Here is a 10,994-nt window from a genome sequence, read left to right on the forward strand (position 1 = left end):
TCTTTCACCTCCCTCCACATGGTATGATTAGTATGAAGAAAGGGTTGAATTGGCATTTTTACCTCCGATAACAAAAATGACAGTAAGCTAGCTACATCATGTGGTCTGCGTGCTACCTCACTTTCCGCAACAACCACCATATTTGTGGTTTGCATGCTACCTCACTTTCCCCAACCACAGCTATTTAATCCCATTTTGTGCTCATTTTGTGATCTAGGTGTATAGACCTCATCCCTTGTTTGAAACATGATATTCATGAGGTCATCTCCTAATCCTTCATCAAAGCTCAGTTTCTCCTCTTCTTGTTCTCAAATTAGCTATGGAATATCCAATTTCTTGTTTTGTATTCCCTTCTCATGTGAGTACACTATTTCAATAGCCTTACTGCTCCTCTTTAGTCTTTGCTCAAACTTCCTTTAGGCTTCCTTGAGTAAGGCCTTTGTAAATTCCATTATTTAAATCTCTTTTTCAACATTAGGATATTCTCCAAAACACTTTGGGGTCACTAGCCTTTCTAGGGCCATATGTTTAGGGGATTTCTATATTGTTATGTTGTCCTTGTTGGATCTCGTTAACCTCGTCTCTATAGTCCCTTCATCTGAATTACCTTGGTGGGTAAGGACTAATGATTGACACTTGCCGTCTGTTTAGGGGGTTTTTGTATCATAATGTTGTCCTTACTGGATCTCATTGACCTTGTATCTATAGTCCCTTCACCTAAATTACCTTGGTTAAGGACCAATGTTCCACACTTGCCTACCCTCTTTGATTTCCTTCTCCTACCTATTTTTAGAGGCAGAGATTGGTAAACTAGTGAACATCCACCATGTCTTTGCTCAATTGGTAGGCTTGGGCTTGAGTTAACACATTTAGTGTGGCCACTATTCATCTTGGTTGTAGGCTTATATCAAGAGAAGGCTTGCTATAAGTGGGGACACTATTCATCTTGGTTGTAGACTTATATTAAAAGAAGGCTTGTTTGTAAGATTGGTGGGAATATTTCACTTCTTCAGTGCTTGACTTGTATGGACACTCCTTGATGAGATGATCCACTCCACACTTGTATAGGTGAATGTTGGAGTCATTATTATTTTTTAAGGAGGAGAAACCATTTTAAGTGGGAATTTTGCTACTCGATGAGATCCTTGATAATGATAATATTACAATGGGGCCCTCCAAGTTGTTGCATTCATTTCTCTCTCCTTCCATTGGATATTTCATTGGATAGAGGTTTGAAATAGTGGCACTAGCATATCTTCTTTCATAACATAAAAGTCAGGCACAATATCATGTAGCTCCTCATAATAGTCATGGTTTAGTTCCTACTCACGAGGATACTCACTTTCCTCTAGTGGTTCTTCAACCAAAACCTGATTGATTAGTGTCATGTTTGGTGGAGGTGGTTAGGGTGGTAGGACCAGTGGTGGTAAAGGTACATCAGGTACTAGATTTGGTCTACTGGTAGCGGGGTTGAGCACCATATCTACACATGGATGTATCATGGTTTCCCAACCATCTATGCAATGTGCAAAATATAGTGGTCTAGGTCGTAGATGAGGGCACTCTATGTGGACAATAGAGTAGTGGTCTCTTTCGCACATGAGGCACTTCGTGCTCATGTGGTTTTATCTATATATCGAACACATGACTAGCTCTCTCCTGGGGTAAAGATGTGCATTATTGGAGGTTCCCTGACCTCCTTTTGAACCTGACCTTCTCAAGGATTACCAATGTCAATTCATCGATCTTCATGTTTTTTATCTACCTTTCCCTAGTGTCATGCCCAACTTGACACTTGGGATAGTATAGCCAAATATGAAGTCTTATTCTCTTCAAACTAGGCTAATGTCTTTGAATTCGATGGCCATATTTCATGCATCCATTATAGTTGGTCTTGATAAGAGAAGATAGTCATGCATTCTTAGATCTCGTACCCCCTTTCGAAAGCATGGCAATAATTGTTCATCAATCAACCTCTCTTGAAGCTTGTATCATTGAGAGTTTAAATGTTGAGATGAGAGACATAAACCCTCATAGACTCACATTCTCTTATTTTTTGATGTTGTAGAGTTATCCCATTAGGCTCCACTTATCACTGCTTTTTGTTACAAACAAATACATTTTAAAGCTGAGTAAAATTGACCTTATCCTCTAGCTTTAGAGTCTTGTATCATTGGTGTGCCTTCCCACCTAACATTATGGAAAAGGAATGGAAATTTGTAAGCTTACCACTTCTTGCAAAGCTTGGCACAAATACATTCTTAATTTGAGTAAAATTGACCTTGTCCTCCGACTTTAGAGTCATGTGCCATTGGTGTGCTTTCCCACATAACATTAGGAAAAAAGAATGGATCTTCGTGAGCTCATGAATGGGTCAACATGTTTCACAAATAGACTCAAAGATTTCCATGTGTTGGTGATCCATGTGTTGGATGGGATCACCATCTCCATTGAAGCTTTGCATAAGTTTTGCAATGTGGTATGGCTTCATGGGGTTTGGCCTTGGGGCATGAGCTTGGGTAGTTCCCAACTCCCTTGCCACCTCCCAAACTATTTATGTTGTCGTCCTTAATAAATGACTTGGGTAAGACTAGAGTTGTCTCATAAGCTGGTCCTATGAGGTGTGTCATCCTTCTCCCTCTTCCCCTCCCCCTTCTTAGTTTGGTTTCTCGATGATTCTCATCTCCCCAAGGTCGCGGCAAAAGAGGGGGCTTTCATATTCAATGTATATTCCACTTGGGGAACCCTTTCTTCTCCTTGTAACATCATTGATTACGTGAATGCAAGGAACTTAGGGTCAGTCATCATTTTATTGATGTCCTTCTTGGTATAGAGTTGTTTCTTAGGTTTTCAATTCTTTTTTGTCTTGGGTTCTGCTAGCTCATGAGGGGTAGCTATTTCCCATTCTTCTTTTAGGTATTTTGGGATTGGTTGTAAGGGTGGCATCCCTTCTACCAAAGCTTGTGAAAGGGCTTGGGCTTGTGTTGCACCCTCCATTATATCCCTTTCCTGAGTGTTTGGCTCTCGAGCTTGCATTCTTTCAAGATTTCTCTCTTTAGATAAAGCCCTTCTCGTAGCCACTTGTTGTTTCCTTTGATTTAGGGCCTATGGGCCTCTCTAAATTTTATCTTTAGCTCCATCTCCTCACTCGTTGGGATTCGAGAAAAAAGGTCTCTCTAGTCCTAGCGATTCCTTCTGCATCCCTCTTAATCTTAGGAGTGAAAGAGATCATTAGGATGGGTAAAGGTTTCCATCTACACAAATGTTTGTAAGAGGGAGGTGTTCCTTGCGCAACTCCTCTTCTTCATGTTGGGTACCTAGTCACTTTAATAACCTCACTAGATGAAATTATTTTGGCATTAATTTCTCAAGAAATTCACGATGTGAATCTAAGAGATAGTCACATGTGAAAAAACTTGAGATAATCATTCACGGCCGTGAAAAACTTAAGATAATCACAACTATGAAAAACTTTGGTTTTTCATGCCAAAAACTTTTTAAGATAAAAGGATAAGATTTCAAGGATAAAAATTTCTATTTTGGCAAGGCAATCTGTCAAATCACAGCATGATTTTTGGGACCTTTTTATAGCATGAATTTTTGTGATTTTTCACATTATAAAAAAACTCACAGGCATAAAAAATAAATTTTTGTTTTTGATATGATTTTGGGGGCCCAAAACTTGTTTTTACCTTCCCAAAAGGTGCAGTTTGAGCTTGTTTAGCATAGCTAAAGCAATGAAAACTTCAGCAAGATTCACACAAAATTATTTTTTTTAGTTTTAATGATTTTATAAAAAAAGTGAAAAAACAACACACTGGTTTTTCACATGAAAAAGCAAAAATATTGTAAACACAAAAATTAACAAGAAAATGATTAGTTAGCTTCCCTCGAGGCTTCCCAAAAGTTCTCACAACCTAATCCTTTAACCCAAAAAAAAAACAAACTTTCACCATAGTTTTTACCATTCGACAACAACAACCTTATCCACTCAAGTCTTCACTGAAAACCTCAACAAAATTGAAAATGTAGATCTTTAAGCATGCAAGGAAGGAGCTGAGTACTCTAAGAAGAAGAAAGAAGCAAGATTGTTTCCTTGGTAAGGTCGCAAAAATGTTATGGCCCATTTCTACCCCTTCAAGAAATCTCTCTTATTAAAGCAGGAATGGAATAGACATTAAAAGTCATGGGGATACTTACCTTAGTTCCAAGCCCAAGATCTCCATGAACTATAAGCTCCACTAGTGGTAGCTATCTCCAATCTTCCAAACCTCGCTCTTGCTGTCAAAACAAGAGGTTTGCTGGCTCCTTGCATGGACACACCTCTCTCAGTCCCTACACTCTTTCTCACAAAGCATAGAGAGGAACATGTACTAAGAGAATGCAAGCACCTCCTCTCAACTCTCTCTCTCTCTCTCTCTCTCTCTCTCACACACACACACACACACACACACACACACAAGAGCAAGAGCAAGGAGATAAAAAGAGCTTGGGGAATTATGTCTTTATATTATGCGAAAATGTCTTTTATATATCTAGCCTCATTCACATTGGGTGCCCAAAACTTAAAAACTAACCAATAAGCCTAGTCATGACCATAATATTTATAACTTTTATAGTATCTTTTCATGACACTTGTTGCTACTCCGATATGTAATAGAGAGTGATTTTGTTAACCCAAAAATGGGTTAACAAGAGGATGCAATCCTCTCATCCACTTACTCTTAAAGTTTGTAGCATCCTCCATAGATTCCTCTATTAGTTTCAACAGAATTGCGGCCGCGCGAGGCAAACACACTCACTTGTCAAAAGGACGTAAGTATGAGTTTTTCACATGCAAAAATTAACTTCGCAAAAATTGAAGTTTACACAATTCCCTTACATAAACACTTCTCCAAACTCTAAGTAACCACTTATAAATCAATGAAATGGCTTTTCACGTGTGAAATAATTATTCAAGGCATGAAAACTTATTCACAACATGAAAAAGTCCTTATTTTTAAAATTGGATTCCTTTATAAGGTAATATCCTTTTGATAATCAATGATGCTTTTTGTATCACAAATCTTCCCTCATTTAATAATTTTTTGAGAAATTCACAATGTGATTCTCCTACTTAATCACAGTCAAAAAAATGTCTAGTTTTTCACGTATATAAAAAGTCAAGGTAAGACAATAAGATTTTCAAGATATTTTTAGCAAGGCAATCCCTAAAATGATGACGTGATTTAAGAAATTTTTTCACAACTTGAAAAGTAGATTTTGACAAAATTTATTTTTTGGGTAATGAATGTTCGTTCTATCCAAAATTTAGTTTGAGTCTCCTTAGCATGAATGTTGCTAACAATTAGACTCAATTGTACATCTATTTTTATGATTTTTATTGTTTCATGAAAATACAAAAAACCATACCCTGCCCTTTTACGTGGTGAATATGCATAGCAAAAAACAAAACATGAAAATAATTGAAAATCAAGTGGTATCCTTTGCTCAAAGTTCCCCAAGTACTCACAAACCAAAATATCAAATAAAAATATAACAAAAATCCAATTTTCACCTTCTTTTTACTCTTTCTCAACCTCCTACACACTCTACGATGGCAAAGAGAAAAGATAATTGCAATAGAGAGTAGAGGCTCTAAAGAGTGGAGGAACCGAGGTTATCTTCCCAACAGTGGTGCCAAGCATGTTATGGCCGGCTACAACACTCGCTACTAGGACTCTCACACATTCATAGAAAGGCACAAGCAGGCAAAAACTGATGTGGAGATCTTACCTTGCCTCCAAATCTTGTCTCTTTAAGCTCTCCAAGATCAACTAGTGGTTTGCTAGTTCCTCTCCTTAAAGCTGTCAACATGGAAGTTACACCACCTACAAGGACTTGGCTCTCTCACACCCACACACCCAAAGACAAGAGCAAGTAGGGAGCAAAAAGACTCAATAGCTCAAAGGGGGATTGTCCTTGTATTATGAGAAATTGCCTTATATACAAGTGGCTCTTATTCACACTTGGGCTCTTATTCACACTTGGGCTCCTAAAAATCTTATTCACACTTGGGCTCCTAAAACTCATAAAGTAACTAAGCTTGCTTGGACAAAGCAAGCTTTCTCATGAATGTCATCAAAATCTTCAATCTTCACTCTCCTTAAGAATTATTTGTTCTATTTGATTGCCCCTTGCCTCTCGAAAATTCCTAAAACATCTCATGTATAAGAGTATAAAGCATCATATCTAGTGTGCACGCTACCCTAAAAATGGTTAGTTATGCTAGTTCCATGGCATTGGTATCTTTTATGAACCACTAGCAAGGTTGATTCCGATTCCCCATGTGCCTTTCAATACCATAACATTTGAGAATTTTTTTCCTATTACCTGTGGTGCATGTCCAACACCAATAACACTATCGTTAATGGATTTGACCTAGTATGGCTAGGAGCCACACAAATTAATCACGCTTGCTCCCCAAGCTACCTACACATGTGCACGCATGCACATGCGCACGTGCACATGTGGGTGTCAATGTACATGTGCATGTGAGTGCATGCACGCACATTGTGGCACACAAGTGAGACCTCTTCACACTACAACCTCTCCCTACATACCTTACAATAGTTCTCTCTTGTTTCCATGCCTTCATGTTTCACTTGCACCTCCAATATGGAATCAGATCAAAAGATGTGCAACACACTTTGTGAAACAAGTTAAAATCTTCACCTCAACTTCATCTTCCACCTTTGATGCTCCTCCTCCCCATCCACCTTATGCACATCCTTGGGAGGGCAGCTTATGTATGATGATTCAAGGGGCCATGTATGGAAATGGTGAAAAACCCTAAATTGAGGTATAACATCAACCAGATCGGTCTTATGATGCCCCATTCTTGTGCATTCTTAAGCATGTCAATCCTACATTTTCCATTCCCGTTGAAGCAATAAAAGATGATAGAGTCGAGACTAATTAAGAGACTCCATCAGGAACCACTGTCTTAAAGTGTTAAGTATAAGGTGAAAACTACAGTAGTGCTGTTGTTCTCAAAATAGTTGTACCTCAGGCAACTCATTCAAAGAATGAATTTACACTGCAATAGTGCATTAAAAATTTCATCCTTCTAAGAAGCATTGGGCCAACTTTCAAATGTGAAGCCTATTATCAGGCTCCATACGACCAGCACCTTGCGTCCGAAAGCAGCATTGTACAGCCCAGTCCTCCTTGAAAGTCATCTTTGACTTGATGCAGTTAGTATCCACTGAGATCTCGGTTGACAACATGGATTTTTATGTTACCTTAGTTAGTGCATCCGTGTTACTTTCTCTCTCTCTCTCTGTCTCTCTCTCTCTCTCTTTATGCAGTGCCACGGACTGTGTTTGTGTTGCATATGTTAATGCAAAAAAATCGTGTCCGTCTCTCACCCTGACACACTTTTACTTCAAAGAAACACCTTCCTCACATCGATTTATTGACTGACATTTTCGTTGACAAAAAATATGCACAAAAAGGCTCGTAGAATGCCACTTGCAGTGTTAATGCCCCTTCACAACCACAGCCTGTTGACACAGTAACCCAACCTTTTTGTTCCTGTCCCCTTAGCTTTTGTTTCCGTGTTCACGTTCCAAGGTCCACACAAATTATTACCAACGGTATTTAATTGCAATGTGTACATGTGATATGCCTGCACTGTGTATGCAGGACAGGTTTTCACTACACCTGTCTGTTACATGGCTATGCACTTGTACATGGCATTTAAAATTTTAAGGATGGCATTCACCTTCTCAAGGTTGACACACACACTTATCTTTCCATTCTATATTGGCACAATCACTTTGTGTGGAACCAATGTAGTGAAGATGCCAAAATCAAGACCCTTGTCTTGTAATAGCAGCCATGCACTCCACAATGTTTTGCAGTATTGTCTGCCACTCTGAAATGCAAATTTGCATGTGGATCCCCAATTCTTTAAAAGCCTACTCTACGAGTACGAAATAACATAGTGAGAGACAACAAGAATCAAGGCCAATCACCACAACAACAATGGTGTAAGAAATTAAAGACATTCTAAATCTAATCAGGCATTTAGAAAAATTTAAATATGAATAATATCTGCCTCCAAAACTGAGGAGAAATCCAAAAGCAAATTTGTACATGCCACTCTTGTGAGAGTTGGGCGATTATTTTACTATGTGGTAGAGATCCGCCTCAAATAGCATGATTATTTATGTTCCAAAGAGACTGGGTAACAACCTCTATCAAGGGCATTTGTACAACTAAGTGAAGGCAGCCACATTCATTCAAGGTTTTTGGCTTCTCCCTTGGCACCTTGCCCTCTTGAGGTTCAAGCACCAATCCTCTCTAAATGCCATGGGCATCAAAAGCAAAAGCGCATCTCACACTTGAAAGATGCCACTACTGTGCTTATGTTGCATAATCAAACCCATGTTTACAAATAAAATAGACTTATTGAACAAGAGATCGATATGTCAGGATAAAGTACTGCATCTGTTTTGAGTATACAGATGCTTCTAGAAGCTCATTCTGTTATTTGCAAAACACATAGCAAGTATTGCTTTAGTGTAAAGCCTTCTGGTCAACTTCACATCGACAACATAGTTTTTGCAAAGAGACTTGTCAGGATGTTGAACCAAGGACTGTGCACAGAAAAAACCTCCCTTCATGAATGACACTTGGATGCTCCCGGAGCTGCAACAGAACAACGAACTTTTTTACTTTCGGTTTTAATTGTGTAAGGCTGGATATAGAACATTCATGATGACTGGCACAGTGTTGACACTGTGACAGGGTAAGATTGTCTATCTATGCGGGGCAGTCACAATGAAGCTCTGCCTGATGGGTGGCCATAGTTCACCCGCAGCCGTAGCTCCGGAGGGTTTGACTCAGGCCCATGCCTTCAAACCCTCAGCGCTTACCACTAGGCTATGTGCCCTCGGGCAGTCTTAGCGTATTTAAGCAGTTGAAAGCTTACCAAGTCCAGTCGCTTCGGATCCTCGCACAATGCGCAGCCGCCTGACAGTGTTGACAAACATCCTGGAATGCAAAAGAGCAATCAAATCAGGCATAGAACCTCGATGAAAATTGCAAACCATAGATAATCAACCCCATAAACATGAACCACTTGCAAACTGCAATCTGAAAAGGCCCGTACTCTTACCCCCATGGCACATCTCCAACCAGCATCCAGTCTCCTTCTTTGTCTTCGTAGGTTAATACAAACTCAGAATTACTCAAAAAATGCAAGCCATGGCCTGTTCAAAAAGAAGACTATACAGACTCAACTGCTGCAAATGGCTTAAGGTTAATAGATACATGTACTTTAGCACAAATCTAACATGAGTATCATTTTAATACGGAGTGCCAAGAATGCATACCACTGCTAGGGCTGTGAAACATCTCTTCTAGGGCTGCCAGAAGGCTCTCATAAGAAAGGTAGGCATTGAGATCCACCTTTCGTCCAATGGGCATCCCATCCATGTTAACCTTGACATAGATAGTTGATTGCGCATCCCCTTCATCACCAGCATCTCCAGCATGCGTCGCAGCAAGGGTATTCTTTCTGTACGACCGAATTGGAGGCCAACCTACAACTTGGCCCCTGCAAAGAATTCAATCTGTGAGAACCATCAATCTTGCCAACTCCCTCTTTAACTAGCTCACTCCTTCCACCAATTATTTCTCCATACATAATTATCAACAAGGTAAGCGACTGGATTGCTACACATACTTTGCAGGAGGGGGCTCCGTTGATGCCGACTCATAACTTTGCAACTCATCGTGTCTTGAGTTACCATTCATGTTGGAGTACAGGCCATTAGGTTTTGGAAGACCCCAGTTGGATAGAAACACATTCTTCGGATGTTCTGGCAGAGTTTTTGGTTCGGATCCTTGCAGTTGCTTAATCACACCAGCTGCTGAAGATGTTATGTTCGAGCTGGCCTTGGCTTCACCTAGTGCTTCAGAGTAGGCTCGTTTAACACCATTCTTGGAAGATGGCGCCATTGCAGTAGATGTGAATGCATTCATGAAAGCCAGGTGGGCACGTTGGGGTGTTGTAGGGGTTTTATCTGGCTGTGTCGGTTCCAAAAGCTCAAGTTCAAGGGGGGGTTGAACCTTGTTTTGGATAAGGTTAGATGGAACCAGGTCTTCTTTGAGGGGGCCCAAACCGAGGCGGAGATCGGTGTCCTCAAGTTTAAGGACTCTGGGATGGGCATCATCGTCTTCATTAACTGAGGAGCAAGCCGAGGAGACCTCAGCCAGGCCAATGTAGTCATGCTCCTTCAGCACAGAGCCACTCTGTCCCGAGCTCTCAGATGGGATGCTGCTAGCATGGCCATGGCCATGGCCATCACATGAAAAGATTTCACCATTTGAAATTACCACAGAAGAAGAGCTCTGAGATAGGGCAGTGCTTGCCTCACCTGATGGGGTGTGAGTAATAGTCTGGTTCCAAGCTGAAGAGAAGGCCTTCTGCTGCGGCGTCTGCTCCATAAACTCTAAAAATCTCTGCTTGCTCTGATCAATTTTTTCCATGTCCATGGTGAGGAAGAGGATGAATTAGCATACACCGAGGGGTACCCAGAAAAGCGAAGAAGGAAAAAAAAAAGAATGAAGTGGGGTGTGCTGAAAACGGAAGCTTGGGAAAAGGACCCAGATGTGAAGAAGGTAACGAGCCACTGGCTATGGCGGAGCAAACCTCGAAGGACCAGCACAGACTCGCTGCGAAAGAGACGATGCGGGAGGCGATATTAAAATGCACTGCTTTGGTCGGGTGGTGAGCGACCGGTTTCCCACTTTACCCACCTCACTTTCTTACTTTGTGGAGGCATGGGCGGGCTAGGGCCGGGCAGCACGCCCGGACAACACGCTTTACCCATATAGCATACGGTCCCATACATGACATGGGCTCCACTGCCGGCTTGTTGGCCGACCAAATTAGTTTGGTTTCTACCTTCATGTGGAGCCTTTCCTCCATGGAAGTTGGAACC

The 10,994-nt window shown here is 40.7% G+C and overlaps 1 protein-coding gene across 1 annotated transcript; it reads right to left on the bottom strand.

The window, feature by feature from the left end:
• Positions 1-8,069: 8,069 nt before the first annotated feature.
• On the bottom strand, positions 8,070-10,790 carry LOC147614230 (auxin-responsive protein IAA8-like). The gene is made up of 5 exons (XM_086780776.1): positions 9,734-10,790; positions 9,381-9,604; positions 9,164-9,257; positions 8,978-9,039; positions 8,070-8,694 (listed from the first exon to the last, which is right to left on the bottom strand). The coding sequence occupies exons 1-5, from the start codon at positions 10,543-10,545 to the stop codon at positions 8,666-8,668; spliced, it is 1,221 nt and encodes a 406-aa protein (XP_086636902.1). The 5' UTR covers positions 10,546-10,790; the 3' UTR covers positions 8,070-8,665.
• Positions 10,791-10,994: the final 204 nt, after the last annotated feature.

This window comes from Cibotium barometz, chromosome 42, assembly GCF_041138505.1.
Source record: "Cibotium barometz isolate CiBa-2024 chromosome 42, ASM4113850v1, whole genome shotgun sequence".
In the NCBI taxonomy this organism is placed as follows: Eukaryota; Viridiplantae; Streptophyta; class Polypodiopsida; order Cyatheales; family Cibotiaceae; genus Cibotium; species Cibotium barometz.